This window comes from Akebia trifoliata, chromosome 10, assembly GCF_017979445.1.
Source record: "Akebia trifoliata isolate Shusen 1 chromosome 10, ASM1797944v1, whole genome shotgun sequence".
Classification (NCBI taxonomy): Eukaryota; Viridiplantae; Streptophyta; class Magnoliopsida; order Ranunculales; family Lardizabalaceae; genus Akebia; species Akebia trifoliata.
In genome coordinates this window covers 3,329,693-3,357,398 of record NC_141384.1, presented here as the reverse complement: position 1 = coordinate 3,357,398, position 27,706 = coordinate 3,329,693, and the positions used below count along the sequence as shown (strand labels likewise).

The 27,706-nt window shown below is 35.1% G+C and overlaps 2 protein-coding genes across 2 annotated transcripts; both read right to left on the bottom strand.

Annotated features, from left to right (window-relative positions):
• Window positions 1-422: 422 nt before the first annotated feature.
• LOC147392789 (dynamin-related protein 3A-like) lies at window positions 423-17,356 on the bottom strand. The gene is made up of 20 exons (XM_086457182.1): window positions 16,754-17,356; window positions 14,801-15,083; window positions 14,504-14,532; window positions 14,281-14,382; window positions 13,665-13,733; window positions 13,519-13,578; window positions 10,189-10,302; window positions 9,553-9,601; window positions 9,331-9,440; window positions 8,873-8,965; window positions 8,662-8,754; window positions 8,378-8,515; window positions 6,091-6,177; window positions 5,868-5,966; window positions 5,559-5,601; window positions 4,549-4,697; window positions 4,306-4,452; window positions 4,103-4,155; window positions 1,167-1,266; window positions 423-839 (listed from the first exon to the last, which is right to left on the bottom strand). The coding sequence occupies exons 1-20, from the start codon at window positions 17,135-17,137 to the stop codon at window positions 645-647; spliced, it is 2,397 nt and encodes a 798-aa protein (XP_086313308.1). The 5' UTR covers window positions 17,138-17,356; the 3' UTR covers window positions 423-644.
• A 3,206-nt stretch (window positions 17,357-20,562) lies between these two features.
• On the bottom strand, window positions 20,563-27,065 carry LOC147392788 (zinc finger (CCCH-type) family protein / D111/G-patch domain-containing protein). Its single transcript, XM_086456440.1, has 4 exons — window positions 26,857-27,065; window positions 24,884-25,201; window positions 21,952-22,012; window positions 20,563-21,642 (listed from the first exon to the last, which is right to left on the bottom strand). The coding sequence occupies exons 1-4, from the start codon at window positions 26,980-26,982 to the stop codon at window positions 20,648-20,650; spliced, it is 1,500 nt and encodes a 499-aa protein (XP_086312566.1). The 5' UTR covers window positions 26,983-27,065; the 3' UTR covers window positions 20,563-20,647.
• Between the last annotated feature and the right edge of the window lie 641 nt (window positions 27,066-27,706).

Genomic DNA, 27,706 nt, shown 5'->3' with positions numbered 1-27,706 from the left:
ACGGCTAAAACACTTCTTATGGTGTTGCTGAACTTTTAACATAATTATTAGCATGTGTAGAAAGCTGTTTACTGGAAACTTCTCTAGATTAGAAAAAGCAATTCAGCCAGTTTTGCAATCTTGGAATCTTATAGAAGTGATTCTATAAAAGCACTTACATCCCAAAATGTCGGTCCTGTACTTCATTTTACCATCATAATAGGCTAGAAAGTCCCCCATAAGTATTCATCGATTCACATGTATTAGAAAATCTCTAATGAACAGGAAAACTTCTTCATTTACAATTAGCAATTGTTATTAGATGTTTCATTAAGAACTTTGCCATGTATTGGACGAACCTTGGACCTAGTAAATGCAAGTATATAGTTTGGTAATCTTCAAAGAGCAACCATTAGAGACTATCCTAAGACAACAATTACATGTGCTCAAGATTTACTATTTCAAAACACTATCAAATTTGTATTGTGTTCCCTGTTGTGGTGAATACCACCATTGCTCGTGATCTGTAAGCTTACATTGGTCAGTAATAATATGCACGATTTATTCGGAAAAAAAAATACCTTACATGATCATCTTAATATAGAAACTGCCGCACTACTATACAAAACCTGGCATCTGACACTGTTTATAGCACCTAAATGCACCTATGATTCAAAGGTGGGAAACAACCTGCGAGATTTGGACACGAATGATGAGTAAGAAGAATTGAAATCACCATTTGGAGTAGAGTGGAGTGAGGAAGAGAAGCCTGGAATACTCGGCAAACCCATGGTGCTTTCAGTGCCTGAGCTTGATGTTGAACTACGGGATGCCACTTCAGATTCAACTTGTTCTAATGTCTAGAACAAGAAACACACATATCAGATTTTGAAATTCTTAAGAGAATTGCACTAAAAAAAATGACCGCAGGACTAAGATGGTTGTGACTTGTGAGAATTAAAACCAAAAGAAATCAAAGATAGCTTCAGTTAAATTGTAATAGGCAGTCTACCAAGTACATACTTGTACATGGGGAGCAGATGGGAAAGGGACCCATCACATTCACTGAGATCTCCCAGACCAAAATCAATATTAGCCATAATTTTTTTCGGGATTCGAATAAAAGAATACAATAGATCTGACGGTCGTGACTTGTGAGCCCAAGACTAGTTTAAACTATCACTAACCTGAACAGCTTGTTGAAGAATGTGGAACATTTCTCGAGTATGTTTTCTTTGGTTAGAAACTTCTTCCTGCTCCTGCAGCAACTCTTCAAAAAGGTTCTCTCTACATGCATATCACAAGCATAGTCACAAAGTTGGGTTTCGGGAATAAGTCGTCAAGGGTAAAATTTGGTAAAATTGGGAAACATCAGAAAAAAACTGAGCTAAGTTAGGACTGTTAATCGTTCCTACCAGCGGGTGTTCTCATATTATGTCATCAAATTCCATATTCAACTAGAATGATAAATTAAGAATTCCCATGTTGATATCATTTATGCATTCACAACAAGTAATCACAGATCCCCAACATATTCAAGATATATAATAAAATAAAATAAAAAAAGATCACAATCATGAGTATGAATTAGGATTCATTAATAGATCAAAAATATCAAATCAATGTCATTCTCCTTTGCATCCTCGTTATTCGTGATTTAAACGCGAAGTTCGTAAGTCACATATTACTATAAAAAAAATCTTGATTAAATCAGTGAAGGAAAAAAGTCATGATTTAATCGCAATTTTTTCAATAAGTCGGAGACTTTGGTGACTATGATCACAAGTACAGTTCAAAGGGCATAGTACTTTAAATCATAGAGGGAGTAAAAAGAGGCAAGCATATGCACAACACAAGGTGCATTTTCAGTTCCATTGAAACGGCACCCACACACACACACAGTTGAGACTATTCAATCGGTGGAATACCTATTAAAGTTGGACTCAAGAGAAATTAGTCTAATCAGATAATTCTGATCATCAATGGACTTGGGTCAATTTATCAGATGTTCAGGATCATCCATTCAGGCTCACACTGATTGGATGGTCTGAAGTCCCTGGACATATGCCACATGGAACAATGAACATTCTCTCACCCTTCTTTGATGAGTGATTAATTTTTTGTTAAAATAATAGCAACTACTAAGATCAGGGAGGAGAAAATTCAAATCATTAAGGTTCATATTAATGCAATTTTTTTGGCCAAGGAATCTGCAAAATTGTTAGCTCTCCTTAATGACTAGGGGAAAAAAAAAAAAGAGGAAAAGGGACTAGCGACTGAGGAGGACTCTATGTGGTCAATTGAATTCGTTAATCTCCATGGAGAATCTTTCATGACTTTAGCCCATTTATTAGCATGCAAATGATTTGTCCACTACCATTTGAAGCAACATTAGGGCTCCAAAGAGGAGAGGTTGAAAACAATGAGGATAGCACTAGAACAAGGGATTCATAGAATGATTTATCAAATATGTGAGTGTGTGTGTGTTGGGTGGGGGTTGGGAATTCATAAGATGACTTAAAAGGAAAATTTTCCATTCCAACTCACCAACCATATCCTCTAATCCTCACCCTAGGGAGCATCGGAACAAGAGAGATTAGATTGATGATAGTGGCCACCAACTACATCTCCTATTCATTGAAATTCCTTCTAAATCCAAAATCCCAAGAATATTCCTTCCCTATTTGCATCTTGACATCGTTAACAGGAAGCCTCTTATTGGAGTGCAACGAATAGTTGAGGAAACTTAGGAGGCAATAATCGAACCAACAGTCCTCCCAAAAGAAAACTGTATTCCCTTTCCAACTCTAAAGCTTACCTAGTTGGGAAACTGAGCAACAATTTTTTAGATCCCCTTAGCCTTCACAATACTTTCTCACAAACTTCCATCATATCCCCAAATCACAATAACCACTTCCCAACGGAGCCGAGTTCATAAGCTTAAATTTCTGATACCAAACCAACCAGATACCTTTGGAGAGCATATTAGATTCCAATTCAAAAGGTGAAATTTATGCTTTTCCTTCTTATCATTCCATAGGAAGTAAGGTATTAACTTATCCAAAGGAAATTCCAAGTTACTAGGTAAGTAGAATGAGGAAAGGAAATAATTTGGAATGCTCGCCTTCTCTAAGTTAATACAAATCATATGAAAGTTCCATCTTTTCTCTATATTTTTCTATCATTTGTCTAAGTAGAGAGAGATTGCATCGATGATTGATCTACCCCACATACAACCAAATTTGTATTTAATAATTTTTTTTCTCTTAACCTTTGTTCAATCATTCTTTCCCATAGTTTCAAGTGTGGCTCAGAAGTAAAATACATAAATAGTTGGTATAGCTCTGAACTTATTCTAATACGTAGGTACTACTACAATGCTTTTCCTCCTTTCAATCTGCATCCTTTTAGTTTTTAAAATATTATTAAATAGCTTAGTCAGAGAAAACAATCCAAAATTTCCCATACATTTCCGTATTTCTATCAAAATACCATCTAATTCTAAGGCTCTACATGTTTTCATATTTGTTAGAACAGCTTTCACTTCCAAAACCCCTAACTATATGGAATTATGTGTGCTCATGAACCTCTCTGGTATCTTTTGCCAACCACAAGTCTTTGTGTTCAACTGTTATTTGAAATTTGAACATCCGCAAGTAACTCAAGACTAAAGTCAAGAATTTTATGTCTGGTCATAAATGAAAATTTCAAAGGGTTCTAAATTAAAATAAAGAAGTTTTCAGTAAATGTGATATATTGGAATAAAGCAAATCTCAAGATGCAGAATAACATGTGCCTAATTGTTGACTGACGGGTCCCAAGTTCAAAATCCGTTTTTTGAAATTGAGTTGTTAAAATCAAGCTTACCCAGTGGTCACCTATATTAAAAATATAGAAAATCAAATATTTTAAATCAAATATTTTATCACTGATGAATGATAAACATCAAATTTTGTGAATAATCTTTAAAATGCATCCAATTAAGGGAAATCAATTCCTAGGGGTATATTTAGTATTTTATGAGAAACAAAAGGGTTCTTCATTTTATTCCAAAAACATCAAGGAAACTCGTAAATAGTGGAAAGATTTATAACAGAAAATAAAAGTCCCTTGACACACATACCTGTACAACTTTTGAATAAAGGTACTAAGGAGATCCCTCTTCATGTGATTGACCTAGGGCACATAATTAAAAAGAAAATTACACAATATGGGGGGGGAATTTCCAAGAAAAATGTGAGAATCTACTTTTGGAGTAACAAAGTCATGTACAACAGAAAGATGTGCTATGAATGGGAAAAAAAGGAAAGGAAATTAACAGCCTACCAGAAAGTGCATTATTGCTTTTGGAACAAAGTCTTGGATGTTCTTTCTGACAATGTCATAGTAAGACCTTAAAAGTAATTTAGTGACTACTATTTCCACTGCTTCATTATCTGTCTGCACTTCCGGTGGTCTTAAGAGGATTGGAGGCTGAAATTGTACAAGCAAAACACAAGTTTAAATCATGCAAATGAAAAGGTCACAACCCTTGTATGAAGAAAATGATCACATGTACCAAGCCATTACCTCCCTCAGTTGAATCATGGAAGGTATATGCTCAAAGTCGTCAACAGATTCAATATAAGGTTTCCTCGCTGAGCTTTCTCCAGATGTTACCCGGGATTCACCAACCCCAAATATTGATGAAATGCCCCAATATCTCCCAGTTGAATTGCCTGTTAATAGATAATAACCAAATGAAATGCGTACTCCATACGTTTCTATTTTCAAATGTTTTCCATCAGAAAGCATATTCAGTATGTTACAACTATTCAAGGAGCATTTGTATGAAACCAAATTAAGAAATTAACTTAAGTCAAATAAGGACAATTTCTATTAATTCATTTAGCAAGTTTAGAATTTCAAATGAAGTGATTTGTAAAATGTAGTCATCAATCTAAGTATTTGTTTAATGAGAAATAGGATACAAAAAAGAAAAGACAAAAGATAATGGTGTAATCCCCACTGAGAAATGAAGTCATCAGGATCTCGCTCCTTGACCCACTGTCAAAGTAGGAAATTTCCCAAACTAGATTAATGCATATCTTCCTGCTAATATAACAAATAAAAAAGTGATTTGGCTACATTCATTACTTCAAACAGCTCAAGTAAACTAATTTTAACTCCCAACTATTCAAAAGAAATCATAGGGAATCTAGTTTCCAACTAACAGGTTATGCACATATATTTGCAGCGGTTAACTAAAGATTGTATACTCGCTGTCCAACCAGCACCCTACCAGGAATATAGTTTTGTGCATTGATCACATAAACCCCATGTAAGTTAATATCATACTACTTTAGTGACAGCTTGCCAACTGGGGGAAATAATGATGCTATAAAGAGAATGTTTCTATAGTTCAACATGAAACAACAAATGAAAAGGACAATGGTATAAGTGCCATGCAAAATCCTTAATGCACATGCATATAAGCCCAGTTTCCAACAAAAAAAAATTAGCAGTATTAAGAAAAAAAATTTATGAATTTCTTGAAGGAGGTAGCATGAATGCAGAGAATATAAGGAACAGGGGTTTACCGGATGATACTGGTTTGTCATTAGTTGAAGGAGGTTTGACTCCCTGTCACCATGAGGAACAAAAAATTATAGAAAGTGTACTTGGAACTTTTAAGATATATGTTCAACCAAAACTCATCATATTTAGAAAATGAAAATACCATTATAAAATCATTTCCCAAACATATAACAAAAAAGCAGCCAACTAATTGCTGAACATATTCAACCAAGCTAGAGGTTCTTCTCCACTCTCTCCACAAGTAGAAACCCAAATATTAAACAAAATACAGAATTGGAGAAGATAGACAATAATAGGATGAACAAATATACCTTGTCAGACATAACTCCATTTGCAACAGACTTGGCAAGAATTGCTCGAGATTTTTTACCCCTTTCTGATGTGGTAAGCTTTTCAACATCCACACCATCCTGAGTCATACAAAAAATGCTTTCAATGGTAGAGGTTACAAAATCCTGTTCTGAAATATAAAATATCAATTAGCAGTTATAATTACAGTTACACCTTTGGCTTCAATGAAATAGTTGCAAATACCTCTGAAGATCTCAATTGCTGCCTCGCAACCTCCACAGCTTTGCTTCCACCAATAAAATTTGGATGCGACGTATTTATATAATCCATCTGAATGATTAATATAGTCATTTGATCAGCACAAGACCCAAACAGTGGTATAATAGTCACAAACTCCTCATTGTCAAAGAAGGTTACAAGACCTAATAACAAACATATTTGAACTTAACATCATGGAATTCCCTTTTTTTATCAGTAATTTCATATTTAGATTAAAAATAAAAAGGAAATATGTGATAAAGAGGCAAATGGTGTTGGTCGGCCATTCCAAGATTATATGCAAGTAAGGATAGGATGGGATTTGCTGCAAGATTGATTTGGAAAAGGTCTAAGAATGTGTCAGTTGGTCATTCCTGGATGATATGCTAGGAAGGATGGGCTTTGGTGCAAAATGGAGCTAATGGGTCTAAGTATGTCAGGCAACTCCTCTTTTCGTCTTTGGTAAAGGAGTCTTTGGTAAGTTTCTTCAGAAGCTCCACAAGGTCAATGCAATGGGATTCGCAATCAAGTTTCTAGTTTATGGGTATAGTAGTAATTATGAGCGTAATGACCTCCAAAGTGGACAGTTGATAAAGGGGTCCAAGTTTGAAAAAGGTACGATCATTTCCACCGAGGTAAAGTAGGAGGTATTGAAAACTTTACCAAATCTGCTGAGATGTTTAAAAAGGGCTTCTAGTCTTTATATAGGTTCAAATAAGATTCTGATCTTCAAGGTTGGGGATGTTGTAAAGCTAGATCAATACGCGGTTTGCCTCGCGTTTGCCTGGAGTGCAAGACAACTAAACCACCTACTTCTTATATAGACCTTCCATTGGGTGCTAGTTAAAAAGTGAAGGCAAATTGGGAGATTAATGATGGAAGCCACTCTCAATAAATCAATGGCAAACCCATACCCTCATCATTCTTTGGAACAGAGATGGACAATGTGTAAATGGTGCCTGAAGAGAAAGTCATAATAAGATCTTCTATACGGAGATCTCACAGAGAGATTTAAAACCATTTTTCATTACAACGATTTGCAAAATCCCTATCCCGTCAAAGGATATGCCTTTTTACATGGACTTCTATGATTGAAAAGATCTTTTCCATCAAGTCTAACAAAGAGACAATATAGCATCTTCTTATTTGTTGCCTCATTGCTTGGAATATATGTATGTATTTTTCTCAATCTTGGGAGAGAGATGGGCAATGCCATACAAGGATTAAAGTCACATCTTGAGGCAACGCTTTTGTCAATAGAAACAACAAGATGCTCTCAATCTAGGTCAAAAATGGCATATAGGCAATGCCATACATGGTCTAAGATCTATTTGAAAAATGGCATATAGAGACTTTTCTAAAATTCTAAAAAGGAGATATTGCTTTGAAAGTTAGTTCTTTTTGGAGAGTTATGTTATCAATGATAGTTTTCCTTATATTTAGTTCCTCTGATTTATGTTCATGTCCTTTTCTGTTTTTTCCTATTTATTATGCAACTTATATAAACAAGTAACAAGGAAAAATAAAGAATCAATTTTCTGGAATTTCTTTTCTCTTCTTCCTCTATTTATCTTCTCTAAACCCTAGGTTAGATTTCTACATGGTATCAGAGCTTTGGTGACAACCGAGAAGATCGAAGAGAGTTCTGAAACCCTTCTGTATCCCTAGGGCTGCTGCCCACCCTTCTAGGGCTGTAGCAAGCCAGTAGCTACCATCTAGGTGCTGCCGCAGGTCATCCAGCAGCATCCTAGGTCTGCCGCCCTAGGTCAGATTTCTACAAATTAGTCCATTTGGAAAGAAAGAAATTGAAGAGTATTTGACACAGGAAGAGGATGATGAAGCAATTGTGTTGAAGATTTAAGCCCTATTGTATTCTTGGTTGAAAATGTTGAGAAGTTTAGGGCCTGTCATAGACTCATAGTTGTCATTTTGATGGTTGAGTACTTAGATGGGATTGTTTGTTTGCCAATTAGCCTCATAACTTTTTTTGATAATTTGGTGAGACCTTCTCTCACTAAGTGTTAATTTATCTTTACATTGGCCTTGTCGTTATCCTTTAGTGAGTTGTAATATCGTTTACCGACAAGAAGTGCCTTCCTAGCTAAGTGGTAAGACATAGAGAGTTTTTTTCCCACGTCCTAGGTTCAAACCCCCTTGAACCCAACTTCATATGCTAACCACTAACCCTATAACTATCAAATTTATATTTATATATATTGTTTACTGATAAGAAAAAAATCGTTGAAGCTTTTTAATAGAGACACCCCATTACCTCCATTTCGATGACATTCCCTATCATGCTCTCAGCAGGTTTCACACCATCACGCAAAAACTTGCCCACGACCTCATCCAAACGCTTTCTTAAAACTGGAAACCGTTGCATCTCAATTGCCTCGCAAGCACGGTTCATCTGCAGCAAAATTTAATTGGCTTTATCAACAGCTATATCTTCTGGTTAAAGGGTGTGAAAAAGAAACCAAATCCACACTACAACATGACTATCAAAACCCAGGTTGGAATAAATAACATCATGTGCACATGCCCCAATTTCTTCACCTTTATTAATTCATCATATACAAAACGTAAACACTGAAGGCTGGGGTCCAACAACCGAGCAATTTGTCTTCTTACTAGAACTTCAAAGGGAACCTGAAACATCAATACCATTGTAGATTAAAGAAAATGCTGCACAATGCACATTGCAACTTACGGTTTTCAAAGAAACGTGTAAAATGAAAATAATATCAAACAAGATGATACCGATCACCTCTGGAACAAATAAAGCAATTTGAGGACCAGAGGAATTTTGGATAGCTATCCGGATGTCATCGTCTGTCAGATCATCACAAGGGTCCACTTCCTGCAAAGACACTCGAGATTTATAATTTTCCAATGTAACACCTAGAATTTATTGTCAGAAAATATGATTTAACAATAAGAAGAAAAATAACTCATTAAGTTGATGTTGTAAAATCAAAATGTAATTCACCTATCAAAAAAAAACCAAGAAAAAACAATCAATGCATATTTGAGCTTATGATAATTGAATAGAGAGAAGACCTAACTCAGACAACAATTCCAAGCAGATATCAGTATGGAGATTTGTGATAGGGAAGTGTATGAAGGCAGGATTTTCAGACAAAGTCAGCAATAAGTTTTGAACTCAAATATAAGAAAATGTTCCTGAAAGGACGTGAAATAATTGACAAGGTTGATTAAGCACACCTCCAAGCCATTCACAAAAATAGATTGAAAAATGTAATGGATCCTGGCACCTCCTATCAACTCTGTAGTCGACATCTCATGACTCCTCCCATCCACCAAGGAAGAAAATGCTGCCAATTTAAAGAAAAGGTGACAAAGGGAAAAATTAGTGAGGCATTAAGCAAAACATGTTGCAGACACAATAATGATAAAAGCCGCATTCATGAAGAAAACGAATCTCACCTTCACAGTATTTTGTCAGGATGTTCAACAGAACAGCCCCTTTTTCAACCTATTGGATTAAGAGATGAAACAAAATAGATGGATAACTCAGAAAACAGACAAATTTTCAATGAAAAATGTAAATAGTGAGTTACCAGGTGTGTGGAACACATACTCTTATCTAGGTTCTACTCCCATGTGCTTGAGGGGCATGAAGCAGTGATCTTCTGAGACAAAGAAAGGTGTTCATTACACCAGTACGCAGTCCTCAAGATCACTCCCTCATGGACCCTGCACAGAATGAAAAGTAGCTTATGGACCATAAACCTAATAATGGTGTTGCATACTTTTCTTTTGCTATTCTTTTCTTGCTTTATTAGCACCAATTTGAAAGTCTACAATCTATATCACTGATCCTAGTCCCATATAAGAAATACTTTCTGATTACCATAGAACACCAGGGCATATAATGCAAGTTTATAACAGTACAAATTATAGCATGCATTTCTTGACAAAGTTTAGCACTGGCATGCGAAGAAGATAGTATGCTTAGCATAAGCTTTGTATCACATCACAAGCACAAGCAGAAGATTGAAGAACATATTTTCATTTAACCAGAAGCAGAGAACTCATCTTTCCTAATGCAGCTGAACTTACTTTTGATTCCAAAACTTCTCCGTAAGTCCTCAGCTCCTTAACAACAGTAACCATTTGAGTATTGAGCTCGGCCTTCAATCCAGGAAGAACTGTTCTAATGTGTTGCTCTAGAATCTGAAGAAAAAAATCAATAAAAAGAAATCTTTATAACTTATATAGGATATGGATATGGACTATGTACATATTTGTTCCACAGTTTCCACATATAAATACCAGTTGAAAAGGAATTTACACAAAGGGTAGTGAACATTTTGATAACCACTGCATGATTAGAATGCTAGAATGATAATGCATCTGTAGTTATTGGTTCTTCGAACTGAGGTATCCTAACCAATGTGAGGTGACTTTTTGTTTATCTCCTGATAAGTAACCATGCTTCCATCCATTTTAGCATAAACTATAGGACAGTTTAGGATGGCAACCCTAGCATATATATATATATATATATATATATATATATATGATTTGCTACAGTTTTGTGTTTCTGAATTGGAGATAAATGTCCCCTAAACTACAGCTTCGTGGTTGGATAGTCCCATTGACCTGCATCACACTTTTTTATCTTTCCTCTTCACTCCCTCTAACTTTATAATATCTCCTCTTTAACCCATTTTATTGTTTTTTATGTTTTACCTCTTAACCTCAACAAAAAAACAAAAAAAAAAAACAGTAGGGCCCACTTTTATGGGAGACAAATACAACTAGGATAAACTCCCTTCAAGCTATAGTTTTATGGGACCACTTTATTTCCTTTACTCTTCACTCCTTCTAGCTTTACTATACTTCCTCTTTTACCCCTTTTAACCTACTTTATTATTTTTCATCTTTTACCCCTTTAACCTCAAAATTCTTTGATAATACCCTTCCAACTTAACCTTCTCATCAAGTTATAGTTTTGTAGGACCACTTTATTTCCTTTACACTTCACCCCCCGATAACTTTCCTATATTTTTTACTTTAAACCCATTTCATTGTTTTTCATCTTTCACCTCTTTAACCTTAAATTTTTTTAATAATACCTCTCCAATTTTATTTTTTATGCTTTTACCCCCTTAACCCAAGAGAAGATGTTTGTACCATAGGCGTGAGAGAACTAGTATATATATATATATATATATATCAATGGGATTTCATCATCCTTAAGCTCTCTCTCTCTCTCTCCAACCCATGTAGGACAAAACACGTAGGGTGCCGAAGATTTCCCTATATATATACACCTACTCCACAAACCCTAAACCATTAAATCCATTGTTTTACAGGTCTCGAAGTTTATTAATCAGAATCAAAGCACTACGTTAAATAAGAGGCAGGATGTCGAGAAGATTATCTAGAAAAACCATAAAAATAAAGAGAGGGAAACAAAATTAATGAACAATAAAAGATACAAAGAAAAGGGAAGAGACTGTGTATCCTCGTGAATAACAACGAAATCTTCAGAGAACACCCCCATTAAGTGTGCATCAAGGCCCATTCAAACATAACGCTTTTGATAGATTGATGGCTTGAGGGTCTGCCATCATTTTATTAAGGAAGAATAAGAGATACAAAGAAAAGGGAAGAAACTGCGCATCCTCATGAACTAACAACGAAATCTTCAGCAAACAACTCCGTTAAATTTTAGTGCACAAAGGCCCATTCAAACATAACACTTCTAATAGAAAGATGGCTTGAGGTCCACCTCCATCCCGTCATAACACCCTCTATTCCTTTGCTTCCAAATAGCCAACAGTATTGCAAAAAGAAAAATCTCCATAATATGCAACCTTTAGGCAAGAAGCCCATGGTAGACTAACCAGGAAGCAATCCCAAAACAGGTCCTTCTATGATGTTAGCAAAGCTATGCCAAAGGAAAAGGTCGTTTACCAATTCACAATTTGCCTTGCACATTGAACAAATGTCTACTAAAATCCAATTATGGGAAATGAGATGACCGACTGTTAGAATTCTATAGAAGAGGATTAGTCCAAACAAACCCAACAAGTTTCCCTGTAGGAACTTTTGAACACCACATGAGGCAATAAAAGGAAAAAAGATGGGATGTAAGCAAGGAAAGATAAAAGGAACTCATTGTAAACTTATCTTCCAGTTCCAAACCTACAACCTCTTGTCCTCATTCAAGGGAGATATGAGAAGGGCATCCAAGCAAGAGAATAATGATAGAATCAAATGTATCTCCCAGACTCCCAGTTGTTTAGATACGAAATCAAAATTCCAAGAAAAAATTTTCCCACATCAAATCATGAAATATTTAAGTGAGCATCCTTTCCTGGAAAAGAGAGAGCCCAGAGACCTAGGAAACCTCTCTTGAAATGGACCTCACTGCACTACCTAGAGCCTCCCAAAACTTGACACTACTTACTTTTCCTACTATAAAGTGAATTCCTTTAGAGAATTCCTGATGACCTTGAGAATAACTCTCCAAAGACTACATCCAAAAGGACATCTAGTTCCTTGGCTATCCTTCCCAAAATTAGTATATAGGATTACTTTTCTCCAAAACCCTATGCCCTATCCCAAGAAGAGCTATACTCACATTCCTAACACCCTTGATTCCTATGCCCTTTCCCAAGAAGAACTTAACCTGAGTTTGATGTGGGAATAGATAAAAATATCAACATCAACCATACACATGTTTTTTTTTTTTTTTTTTTTAATGATGAACCGTACGCATGTTCGCCCATCGAAAGACTCTCATGCACCAGAAGTGGTGGCATTGGATTTATTGAATAGAATAAAGATCCCTATAGGCATCATCCTAGCGTTAAGGCTATGCATAGAAGACAAGTTTCTTACAGCAAGCTGTTGTCCTTTACGAAATTCATAGATGCAACATGTCATTTGTCAATTAGAGATTGGCTGCAATATCCAAGTACAATGAAGGAAACAACTGTGTCAACAAATTGATAAATATGTAATACCTGTACCACCTGCAATCTTATGGTAGATGTTCAACCTCTCATGGCCTCTCAATGTATTTGTTAATGTGAATAAATGTACAATCCACTAAAATAGAAATTGCTAACAGTTTCCCAATGAAATGGAAAACAGGTTCTGAAAGGTGAGGAAAAGAAGTTTGCATGACAGACAGCATTTACTTATGAAAAAAAAAATGTTACATAATAGACAGGAATTCAAAACTAGAGGCATTGTTTTGTTCCTTCTTTTTATTTCTCATTTAGATACTTTTAAAATATATCTTACTCTGGATCAGTATATAATGACAAAAACATTGTTGACAATTGACAATGATTATATAAAATAAGACAGAAATTTTGAGTATTTCAAGAAGCACAACTATAAAGTATCAAAACAAAGGGCAAGTAAACTAACCACATTCAACTTCTTTGCTAGTTGAGGAATGCCACATCGTTCAGAAAGACTATGATATACCTGTGATAGATAAATGACATTCAAAAAGTATGAAAAATAATATATCAAGTATTAAGAATAATCATTTTAGGAAGAGCGGTAGTTACCGGACGAGTGCGAAAGAAGTTCTCCTCATATGCAAGTGCTTCCGCAATGCTCCTGTTTTGATTAATGTCCTATCATAACAATTTTACAGTAAACAGAACTTAATTAGTCCAATTTATATTCATCAAAAGGACCATATAACCAAGAAGTGGCAAATTTTGTAATTTAACATTGTTTCTCTAATGCTTGGCTTTCAATTTCACAATATTCAGGTGCATTGGGATCCATTTTTCTGATAAGTATCCATAAAAATGGTGTATTAATAAAGAAAAAGGTATAAAAGCTTAGAGGAGAGAGCTCCATAAGTACGAGACATTTACTTAGGTAACTTTTAATAAGAGAATACGCTATGTGCAATTTGCTTCCTGTGAATATGAGAAAACATTAAGTTCCATCATTGAGAAAACTCTCTAAAATGGTTGAATCTGCTTCCGTATTTTTAATATATGATTGTTTCTGCAAATTTTAACACACTACAATTGAACTTTACAAAGTATAAAACACTTCAGTACCTAATTTTAAGAACCTTACGTCCAAACTAAATCACATTATAAAATGAATGTCAGATCCCTAGATCCAACATAAATCACGTAAAATTGAAATTTTTAGATGGTTTACCTCCTGACTACGATTTACAATGCCGATGTAACCAAGGCGAAGTGGAACTACTTTTCCAAGCAAAAAATTGCAGGCATCGGTACCCCTGTCCATAATATCCAACTGCAGCCAGAAAAATATGCCCATTAATGTTTCTCAAGTGTACAGTCGGGAAGACAAAAATTAAGAACTAAAAATTGAAAGAAAAAAAATGCATCTTTTTTTAGATGATTGGAAGCCACACCTTTGTGATTACACCAACTGTCCGAGAACCTGATGATAACTTTCATGTCAGTAAGGCACTCTATCAGGAAAGAGAGATTCTATCGCCACTCCAACTTTTGCTAACGCTACCCCAATTCATATGCAAATACCAAAGAATTAGCACACATCTTGGGGTGGCATTAGCAAAAGTTTGTGTGGCAATAGAAGCTCTCATCAGGAAAACCATAATAATCGAACCCGAATTTTTTACTATCATCCAATGATATTAAGTAAAAGGCCAACCCAAAATATCAAAACGTGTGAACACAAAACATACCGCTAGGATCAGCACTTCTTGCCATCTGAAGTGCATCAGAGGTTGCCAAATCAGAATTTGCAGGATTAACTGCCAAAATTATGCAGGTTTCGTACTTGATATAGGAAATTATCATTGTCCTGATCCTTGCCTCAATATCACTAGGCTGATCTCCAACCGGAACCTTAGTAATTCCAGGTAAATCAACAAGAGTTATATTGAGGACATTTGGGGAGGAAATTTTTAGGCGAATCTGTTTATCCGAGACGCCTCTGTTTGCTCCAGCTTCCCTTTCAGTCTCAGCCTGCACTATTGAACAACTAACTGAGAAAAATCATTGCCAGACTTCAGAATTAGAATACACTAAGCTGAACCATATAAGGGTGTAATGTAAACAATGCAAAGAAGATAGAATCAGAGATGGCCACATCTATGTCATTCAATGAAAGGGTTGTTTGATATATGGCTGACAAAAATCAGCAAAGGCTACAACACATTTAATGGGGGGGGGGGGTTGGTTCACTAAAATGCATTTCAATTTTTTTATGAGTCAAAATAATATAAAAGATCCCCGTAAGTTTCCTATGATTCGCATAACCACAAAAAAAAAAAAAAGAATCCTATTTTTTTTATGGGTAAGCTGGACTAGAACCCACGACTTCAAAGTTGTTTTGCAATGTGTCAAACCAACTGAGCTATGGGTCTAAGCCCCAAAAAAAAAGGCTTCCAATAACTCGGTAAACCAAATTGAAACAAATAAACTAAAAAGAAGCCATAAGACAAGAAAAATGTAACTCAAAAATCAGTGATGACACTATAATTGAAGTGTTCTCAGAATGTGCAAGAAACCTCTAGTAGCACTATCGAAGCTTAGCTTTTAACTTTTAAGCCTAATCTTCCACGCCTGATGTAGACAACCCATTTTGGTTCCTAGACCTAGAAGTAGGTGGCAACTCCAAACCCAAAAATGCTCGAAGCAAATCCACATGCGAATCGAGACGCTTTCACCTTATCCAAATACTAGGATCGGCCAAAAGAATCATATACAATTATACACCATTCTACACTATCTAGATCCATTTCCTCGCTCAATGAATATACTTCAGATCTGTTCCTACTATCTCGATCCACATCATTTTTGGCCTTCCTATCATATTTTACAATCTTCAATTTACATCAAAGCACTCATTCTTATCGATGCCATCATTTGTCTATATGTTGTACATGCCCAAACCCTCTCAAATGATTTTCCTATATTTTATCTTGAACTAGAGCCATTGCAAACTTTCCTCTAATGTGGTTCTTTTTCTTTTGTACTACTCCTTCCTTGTCTTACCACTCATTCAGCCCTAAATCCCACTATACTCATTCCATAGAAGGCACTATAAATAGCATCTAATAGATTAGTAGCATTTCTGAAAGAACAAACACATAGACAAGATGGCTAATACACGAAAGAAAAATTAACGGGTTGGGCGAACCATTACCACCCAAAATCCATACAACTTCTCACGAGTTTGCCGTATTTTTTTAATAGGCGCAAGTTTGCCCCGTGTATAAAGACCACACCACACAACTAGAAAGCTTTGCAAACACTTGAATTCTTGAAGAATGGCTCACAAATGATATAAAGTGAAATCATTTCTCCCGGTCACACCCACCAAATGGGCTATACCTATGCTAAAATCTGCCAAACTTTGAATGCCAACATCTTCCATAAACCCAGCCAAAAATTTATATTTAAATTTTCATTCAAATAAAAAGTGGTGGAGGTGACAGATTACACTCACTATCCTTTATACACCGAAGCCAAAAGGATTACAAACAGAACAACAAAGAATCAACACATGTAATCCATTTAAAACAACATTTCCATTTTTAAAATTTTCAAGAATGCTTAATCACCAGCATTCCACAAATCACAGGAACTAAATTAAAACAGCAAGAATCAACAAACAACAAAGCTAACTTCACCTGAATTTCTTGGCGAATCTCCGAGAAATCGTAGAATCGCTTCCGAGGAAAATGCAAGAACTCTCCCCACTCCCTCCCATCATCACTGTCAGATCGACTAGACCGATTCTCCAACTGCAATACTAAGGGCCTTCGAGTGCAAATACCCGAACCTCGTGGAAGAAAATCTCTGCCAACTAAAGCTTCAAGAACACTCGATTTCCCACTACTTTGGCTCCCAACAACAGCTACTTGAGGCAAATTGATCTTCGATAAGCTCCCAAATGGTGCAAATATATCTAGTAGTTTGTTCATAATTGGAATAACTGAAGAACCGATTGATTCTGTTTTTGGATTTTTTGGAAGGGTTGGAGATTCGTCAAATGGATTCAACTGTTCCCCCATTGATGATTCTTCAAGAAAGTGAGAGATTTCTCAGAAAAGAAACTTAAAACCCTAAAATCTAAAAGATCTTCTGTGACGAGAGATTATGGTTTAAAATCTGGTTCAAATGTTACTCCAATGGAGTTTTCTTGCAGAGGGAGGAGTGAAGGAGAACGAAGACGGGTGGTGACAGATGAGGCCTTTTACGTAAACTGTTCTTTTAATGGAAAATATTTTTTGGAAATAAAGTTTTCTCCACGTAAGCAGGAGAGAGTATCTTAAAAAATGAGTCCACGTTTTTAACGGGCAGACTCACAAGTGGTAGCGGTTTTAGATGTTCAAACAGGAATTTTTCTGTTTTTTTATGGCAGCAAAATGTTTCAGAGTCAAAAGCCCAATATAGATATGATTATGGGCCCACCAAAACTCCTGCCTTGCCTTGTACAATAAGCTAAGCCACGTACTGGCTTAAGCATTGGTTTCAAATTTCGTCAAAAACCCGAGTTGACTCGGGCTCGAATTTCTCGAGATGAGGTATTGTTAAATGTGAATCGTCCACATGACGTCCTCATTAAATAATCCGAGATGAATTGGACAATATTTCAAAAAGAATAATGTCGAAAGATCACATTTCTTGACATGAAAGTATATGGAATCATAAATGTTTTTCATCAAGATATGAGTTAAAAAGCATTTATGATTCATACATACTTTTACGTCAAAATGTGTGATATGAGGTTACAACTGAGTCATCTAGGATGACTCAAGTTCAATTAGATTTTATATTTTTTGATTAAATTTTATTTTTATAATTTAATTATTTAATATTAAAATGAAAATATGATCTTGTGACTAACAATCTTTAATCATGTTATTTTATAAAATAATAATTATTATTATTATATAAATATATTAAGAAAAAATTGTAAATCAAATTAAATAATTTATGTCGTTCGTCCTAGATTTTTTTATTTTGATCAGGTCTAAATTTTAATGTTAAAATTACCTTAATTTTTTTCCAAATGAAAGAATAATGATTTTTAACGCCACTATAACATTCGCCCCATCACAAAATCGTATTTGTCTTAAGATACATAAAATTATAAATCTTTTTCTTGTATATTTCAAGGCAAATGATCTACAGTTCCGTAATAGGGTGTATGCCAGGGGAGGAGACGATCACAACTCCGAATGACAATATTCTATCGAGGTCAGATTTCATATCTTGAACTTTGATAGTAAACCCATCACCATAAGTTGCACAAAACATGAGGTTAGGACTAATGATAATGAAAGCTGGGGCTGGGAGTAAAAATGGAGTGGGACCTACTGAAACATAAATAGATGATTTAGGAGAAAGTTGTGCGGTTGGTAGGGATCTGGAATTTTATTTTGTTTTCTTTTCTTTAAAAAAGCACTTTTTTAAATTGTAGGAACAGCCAAACAGTAATCAACAGTACCAGGTAGGATATAAAGGGTGTTTGGGTGCAGGAGCAATTCTGTTCCAGTTCAAGAAAATTAAGGATAAGAGGTCATCCATTTTTTTTTTTTTTTTTTTTTTTTTAAGGAGATGAAAGAAACTGATCTGAAGAGCAAATATGATGTCCTACCTAATACAAACGTTTGATGTCAACACTACTACAATGTCTTGGGGAAATTTTTTTTTTTTTTTTTATCCGCTGAACTTATGAAATCCCAAATCCTTTTTAATTTGGGGTCTTGGTAACGTGTGCCTGAGAGGGCACACGTTAAAGTGTAATAAATACATTTTGAAAATTAAAATATGAGGGTATTTTTGTAAAAAATAAATTTTAAAGGTTATTTTCAATATAAAATCTTATTTTCAAAGCGAATTTATTGCACTTTAATATGTGCCTTGAGGGCATCGGTTAACAAAATCCTTTAATTTGGTAGTTGTTGCGAGTGAATTTCACGACCTTACTTTGATGAAGATGGTATTGATACAAATCTCAATCACATGCACTAAATGGAGCATTTTTTTCTATTTTATATATAAATATATAGGGTCCGTTTAGCAACAAACATTTTGGCAAAACATTTGTCAAAACATGGGTTAAAGATTTTGGAATGGGCTGATTTTTGGTGATAATGATCTCTACGGTGAGGAGATCATCCTCACCAAAAATCAGCCCATTCCAAAACTTCTAGCCCCAGTTTACAAGTTGAAAATTCGTGGACCGTCCATTTTTTGAAAACCATTTTTGATGGAGTTAGAAGTTTTGGAATGAGCTGGTTTTTGGTGATGATGATCTCCTCACGGTAGAGATCATCCTCACCAAAAATCAGCCCATTCCAAAACCTCTAACCCATGTTTTGAAAAATGTTTTGCCAAAATGTCTGTTGCTGAACAATTCCCATATATATATATATATATATATATATATATAACTTTATAACTTTAAAAGGAGGACGAGATGACCCACTTTAATACAAAAATGTACAAAAGAAAACAAAATCGCATTCCCCTCTTATTAACAATCAAATTTTAAAATCTTTTGAAAATATTATTTTTAAAATTACTCTTAAGAGTATATCCCCTATAAAATACTCTCATGCAAATGTTACGTGAACTTTCACAAATGAAATAATATGTGGCATTGCTTTTAGAATATTTCAAAATTTGATGAAATATTTTTTGTGTTTGAAAAAAGATATTTTAAATTATTCTTGTTGCGAAATTGTCATTCAAAACATAAAAAATATTATTTTAGATTATTTATTTTACTAAATTACCATCAAAAATATATTATGACATTTTTTTAGATGAAACATTAGGGAGGTATGTGTCAAATATGACATTTTTCACTTTATTGTTTAAAAAAGTGGAATTGAAAGCGATAAACATAACATTGTCACTTGAGATGCTCTAAGTTGTTCGAAAATTTTAATCAATTTGGATTAAATAGTACAATGACCTCTCACCTTGAAGTTGTTTTTAAGTGATGCAATGAAATAACTTGAGTTCAAAACAACATTTGCCAAGTAGCTTAATTGGTAAAGTCTTTGAATGATGATGCTAGAGCTCTAAGTTCAAATCCCATCGGCATCAAATTACTGAACTCATTAAAAATAGACTTGGTGATCTAAAAAAAAAAACCTTGGGTTCAAAACCCCACTTTGCCTATTTATTCCGTATCTATTAAGAGAGAGTGAGCCGTACAATGATACCATTAGTAACCTTATAAAAAAAATTTATAACAATTTAATTAAATTATCCAATTTATAAATTTCAAATAATCTTTTCGAGAGGCAAGAATAGTCGCAACAGAAGTTCATTTTTTCTTTCAAGTTTATTTCCATGGATAACTCTCTTTTTTATCAATAAGTTATTTTTAATGAGATCAGTAACTTGATGACGGCGGGAATTGAAACCCCAGAAATATGATATCATCACCTATAGGCTTTATCAAATTAAGCATGACATCTGATGGTGAAATTTTGATTTAATCAAACTATGTTATAATAATACATTGATAATAATTCCATGAAAATGTGGATAGAGATTAGCTTTCAAAACTTAAGCCACCTCTTCTCCTTCTCCTTACTAACAACTGCATTAGATGCAGATGCATGAGCTGCCTCGGCATCAGCTAAAGCCTTACGGGTCTCATTCAACTTCCTCAAAAAAGCTTCATAAACCACCTTCTCCTTCTGATTCCGACTCACCATTTCTTCCAACTTCACGACCTGAATCCTCAAATCCTTCACCTCGTCATCATAAGCAATCAGAGACCGCCTATCTTCCTTTTTAATTCCAACCACACCCTTATTTTTCTTTTTCTTTGCTGATCCATCTTGAGCTTCACCTTGCGTCGCAAGCTGATTATTAATGAAACTGAAGACATTGGGTATCGACTCGTCTTCCTCTTTTGCAGCACGAGCCGCGGCTGCATACTTCTTATCGCGCTTCCTCCGACCACCTCTACTACGTTTCTTTTCTCGAACTTCTTTGTTCTCTTCACTCTTACGAGAGTCCAAAGCATGATCGAGAGATTGCTTTGGTGGGAGGACTTTTACGGAGACGGGGTCCAATATCCCTTGTCCGGATGCACCTAATCCCATCCCTTCACGATAACCCATATTGGCCATCATCTTGGAAGCGATGCCTCGGGTGTGATTCTCCCATTTTGCAAACATGACAGTATCGGACTGAATGCCCCTTTGTAGTGTGGAAGATTCCAAAAACCCAAGACCTTGACCTGGAGAGCTCTCTTCTTCATAATCACTGGAATCGGACTGTTCCGAAGTAGACTCATCTTCTTCATCTTCGCTAATTTGAGCATATTCAAACAATGAAAGTGCGTCAGTCCCAAGCTTTGCTGAGCTTCCATTATCTCGAAAGACAACTTGACCCAAATTAAGTGTGTCGTTCCACGACTCGAGCTCTGCTTCCCTCCAGATGCCGGCATTGGTATCTGAGATGGCCCAAACAGTGGAACCCACCAACGATGGATTCCATATTGTTGGGATGTACTTCTTTAGGGAAGATAAAGGAACTTCCACTCCTGGGACAACAAAAAAAAATCAAATTCATGAAGAAACATGAATTCATAGCACATGTTGGCAACAACAGTATTCATGAAGAAAATTATGCTGAAATTGATCACGAGGAGAGGGATTTGGAGTAAATAGGTATAAATTATGCGAGATTCTATTGCCACGCCAACTTTTACACCCCAAGATGTGCGCTAATGCTCTGTTGATATCATATGAATTGGAGTGTTCTTAGTGAAAGTTGGTGTGGCAATGGAAGCTCTCTAAATTATATAGGACAGATCATATGCTAGACCCTTGTGTAAACAATAGAAACATACCATGTGACAAGCGGCAGTTACTACCAAATCGACATCGTTGCTGCAGAAAGAACTTGCAGATCTGCACTAGAGTGGTTCATAACTTAAAATTAGTAAATAATGAGACCAAAACCATAGGTTGTTAATCTGACCAATGCAACTCAGAGAAATCTCACTAATAAAAGAGTTAATGTAAGCGGCTATGCTGCATGGACTTCTCTAAATAATGAAGTACAGACACTAGTGAGACACTGATTTTTTTTCTTACCTCACTGAAAAATATTGATTATTCAACTAAAATTTTCTCTGTAACAAACTTAACATCAAGCATTTTATTCGCATCTGTGGGTTTATGACAATATCATAGTATTTCCCATCACACACCTATTATTATCTTCATATTTATGACAATTACTTTGTTTCAAATTATTTAAAACTAATGCTGAGACCACAATCCTATTTTTCAGGTGTCAAATCCTACACTTTAGATCCATGTGGGTCTCTAATACCCATATCCGTATCCATGCAACATAGGTAAGCAGCCTTTGTCTTTTCAAGAGAAATTTCCATTTGTGTAGTTGTGGTTCATGTGTGAGGAATTTATTTTAGAGTGAGGTCATATTTATCTGTGACATTTACTATTAACCACCCCCCTTAAAGACACTTTAAACTAGTTAATGCTCATGACAGTGAAGGTATAAATAGCGCTTCATCGTACAAATGGAATTCTCCTCCTAAAATAACTTCAATCATCTTTTTTGTATTAATCATACTAATATCTCTTCTTACAAAATATAGAAAATATAAACAACACAATTCTCAAATCTAAATAAAGGAATACCCATGTCAGGATTGGAGGAAGCAAAGAATCTAACTATGCAGTCTTCGCAATAACCGTAGACACATTAAGGCGACTAGGAGCCACCACTCAAGAAGGAAGATTTATAACTTTTAAATCTTTTGACCTGCTCAAATGAAGCTTACCGTCCAATCACTGATTCTTCCCTCCTATCATTTACTTTCTTTCTGACCATCCAAAGATGGTCAGATCTTCCTATCATGTTAATTTTCAGGCAAGCTAATTTCATCAGTTGACGCACCAAATTGTAGGATTCCAAACTCCTTAACCAACCCAAGGATTATGCAGTGTAGCAGAAATCCAAGAATTTTCCTTGTAGACAAGTTGACTTCAGTCCATCTGCCTGACTAAAGTATGAAAAATCAGGGGATTTCCATTTCCCAATCAATTTTTTTTCCCTTTTTGTTATAAAGGTTTTGATGTTGCATTACAGTGTCTAGAATCTTTAAATAGAATAAAAGAAAAATGTACTTAGTATAGAGATTCAGAAACTGCAGTAGCAAGATTACAAATGTCAAAATTTCTGAAATGATAAACAAGCATTTCGGACATTCAAAGACTATTTTAAACCATTATGTTCAAAGACATTGGAAGACTAAGCTTTAGGCTTGCCTAAGGCAAGACTCTCAAGAAAAAAAAAAACTCCACACATATATACACACAACAAAGATTTAGGATCAGCTAAACGAATCTTGTTCCTCCATTCCACTCTGTCTAAAGCCAAGTTTTAGGTATGGAATGTGACGGAACGGAATGATATCTAAGGTCGGCTGTGGTAGAGGCGAGGGCTCGGTATTCCGCTTCGGCACTTGAGCGAGAGACAGTAGGCTGTTTTCGAGTACCCCATGAGATGAGATTTGAACCAAGATAAAGACAGAAGCCTGTAGTAGAGCGGCGGCTGTCAGGGCAACCAGCCCAATCGGCATCTGAATAAGCACTGAGAGAAGTGCAGGGAGCCGGGCGAAAGAATAGACCATAGTCCAACGAGCCTTTGATGTAGCGAAGGATGCGTTTGACTGCTACCATGTGTGCGGTGTTTTATATACATATAACCCCTTACGAGAGTACCAAGCCTTTTTGGATCCCATAAAATAAGGCATACGCCTTATAGGGATGTGTTGTATTATCTTTCTTCTCTATATTTTCTCAAATATCATTAAATAACAATCCTTGTAATTAGAAAATTGCTCATGTTACATTTAATTTACGCAAATGTCCTTAACTAAGTTACATCTTTACTTTTGGCCCTAATCTCTAAGAGCCCCAATCGATTTGCAACTCCAGCCCCTCTTTCTCCTCCTTCTCTTCTTCTTTTCTTCTTCCACTATTTCTTTTGTGTCTTCCCCATTTTGTACTATAACTCCACTTATCCTTCTACTATTACAGTGGTGTTATGCATTCTTAGTTAGCATGGTTGTTATACACTAAATATTGCTTTTTCATTGAGGGGTTAAAACTTGGAATGCTGGAAGTATGAACTCATGAATGTGGACATATGATTCAGTTTTAATTAGATTTTCAATTTGGATCTTTGAAAGGTGAAATTCCGAATTATCATTTTTTAGGTTTTCCCTTATTTTCTTTGTTATAGGAAATTTTACTATTTATATTCATATGTAATTATTAAATATAAAAAAAAATTGCGCGCTCAAGCAGCTTCGGCCTCAAGGTATTGTATGGTGAAATGACCAAGCCTCACACCTTAGGGTTAAAAAGATTGTTTTAAACGATACTTTTCAAAAATAATATACCCATTTAACAAGGGCTCTCAGATTTTAGGAATGATCCTTCAAGTGACAGATTTCTGACCTTTTAAGGCTCTCACTTAGTGACCCACAAAAGTTCATGTATAAAACCATCAGAGGTATCTCATTAGTTCATGGGAATCATTTATAACGTTATTCAGTTCCCAAGAACAGTGATATGCTAGTCAAATTGCAGTTCCATTAATCAATGTTAACCATTTGAAGGAAGAACAGTACTATTTGTAATGCCATTTCAATTGTTGTAACGTAAGAATAAAAAAAAAGTTCCTTAAGTATTTTATGAAAGAAAAGTTGCAATTGTAATAATAGGTTGAAAATTTATACGCACCAACATGTTTTCAGATGTGGGTGTAAGGAAAGAGACCCTTGCAGAATTATATTCATCCAACCCAATCACGTGGCCATTATACCAACGACCATCAGTGTGACGGAATCTACACTTTGATCCAACTGAGTAACTTTTCGCTTCCAATGGTTCCACTTCAACTTGTGATGGATCGAGAGGCTCCCCATTAACATCCTGGTCAGTAGATCTGGAAACTTGTGTTGATAGAAGCAAATCCGTTTCTTGCAATAGTCGTGAACGTTTTAGGTGAAGAAGCCCTTCCTCCGCATCCCTGATCGCAAGAATAAGCTCCTCATGAACCTTTAACAAAAAAATACGTCATCATCAACAAACTTGAAGAAATTGTGACAGAGTAAAGCATAACCATAACATTAAATATCTTCTTCATGTAGATGATCATATGTAAATTAACTTAACACAAGGCATATAATGTTTGCATTATAGGTCGGAAACTAGATAAAATGCAAAAGAAGTCTATAACTGAAAACTAACACCATAAATCATGTTAGATGGGTTAAGGGCAACAACGAGAAGGTTTTGGTGAAATATGAAGATATTAGTGAGGGGATTGTGACTAGGAAATAAGGGAAACTAGAGCGGACAAATATTTAAGTAGAATTAAGGCATCCAGATGACATAGATAGTACGTCAAGACCACATTGTATTTATTGGATTGTCCTAGTTAACTAAGTTAATTAAAAATAATTTGGAAACTAAGAAAATGTCAAGTGAGCAGAGAAAAGGTACTAAGATACCAAACCAATAAATAAATAAAAACGAGACATACATAGCTGAGCAACTATAGGGTACTAAACTTATAAGTTATATTATGAAAGTATGGGAAATAGTGAAAGAATGAAAATTAAACAAAAAAAAACAAATATATCATAGAACTGATTTAATTTTATGATAAGGAAGGCAATCATTGAAGCAAGATTTCTACTTAGACAAATGATGGAGAAATTTAAAGAAAATAGAAAGGATATGTATATGATTCTTATTGACTTAGAAAAAAAATCAAAAATATATGATAGTGAATTGGGAACTAAAGGAGTCCCAAGTAAATATTAACATAATTAAGGACATGAATGAGATAACCACAATTAGTGTGAGAACAAATAATAAGGAAACCAATGAGTTCCTATAACCATTAGCATTTTAGCAGATAACATAATATTAGTTAATGTGAAGAGAGAGGGAGCCAACACAAAGCCATAACTTTGGAGAGCTGCCTTGAAGTCCGAGGACTTCATAATAAGATGACCAAGATAGTATATGGGGGGTATAACTTTGATTAGGAAGCACATATATAAGAAGGACCAGCAAAAATTGATAAGCCACAAATGCCTCAAAGCAACCATTTTTATTATCTTGGTTTGATTCCATTGGAAACTCGGATTTTTGTAACAATTATTACAATCCAAAATGTAATAGCAGATTAACAAATAATACATAATCATCCTCACCGAACCCATTTACTTTCTTCCATCACGTTTTACTAATTTCTTTTAATTTGTACCAACAACTTGGTTTAAAATCCATTGGTGCACACTATATCACAATTAAGATCCCAATAACACATAATCTAGGCCACAATAAACCCAAATTAAAACATACATTGTGTGGTAGCTTCCGCACACAGAAAAAATAAAAAGGAGAATTTCTTTCACTTTTTTTGAAAAAAAAATACACTTGAGCAATTGATGATGGTTTTATTGCAGCTATAAAATGAAGAGATCATACATATAAAATGACCTAAATCAAATAAACAGGTCAGAATCTACAACCTATAATCGATGGATGATGGGCGATGGCGGTTAGGGGTGTTTGTGTGCAAAGATAATTCTGTTTCTGCCTTGGATAAACTAAATCCATGGAAGGTTTAATGCGATGGTCTCTATCTTTGAAGAAAAATCACTGGAAGAAGAAGAAGAGTAAGTTCCAAAGAGACATACCGAGAGAAGCTCTGTATTTGTTGGATCCGAAACTAGGGCTTCTTTTAGAGCCAGTAAAGAATCTCTTTGTTCTTCTAATTGAAGCTCTAATTGCTGCTCAATAGCTCTTTCTTCGTCATCCGCCATTAGAGGACGATAGGAGGGCAAGAAATTAGCAGAAAAGGCTATCCAGGTCGTCAAGGACCTTTCGAATATTCATGTTAAAGAAACACATGGATACATACAGGTACACAGAGCATGGTTTTTAAAATCGTCCGAGTCCGAGATGACTCGTTCAATATTTTGAAGGATATTTTAGAAACACCCTGCTATTAAAGTGGTGATATTAGGTTTACCTCCTTACAAAATGCAATATTAGGTTTATTCCCTTGGAAGAAAGTCAACGTTGCTTTTTTGCAATGGGTTAATCCTAATAACACCAATTTAACGGGGGTATTTCTAGATATCCTATTTTGAGAAATATGAGTCAATTGGGTTATTGTAATTTTTTTTACATAATAATGGGTAATTTCTCAAATAATTACTTTAGTTTCAAAAAAATATCAAAAGTGTTACATGTGTTGAGAGGACTACCACATATTATTTGAGAAATATAAGTCAATTGGATTGTTGTATTTTTTTGAATAATAATGAATAATTTCCTAAATAATTACCTTAGTTTAAAAAAAATATCGAAAGTGTTAATTGTGTGTTGATAGGACTATCACAAAGTATTGACAAATCGCTATTAAAGTGTCAATATTATTTTATAGCTTTGTCAACACTTATAATACTTTTCAAAATAAATAAAAATGATTGTGTAATTATTTGAAAATTTTACTTAATAATGAACGAAGGGTGAGTTCTCCAT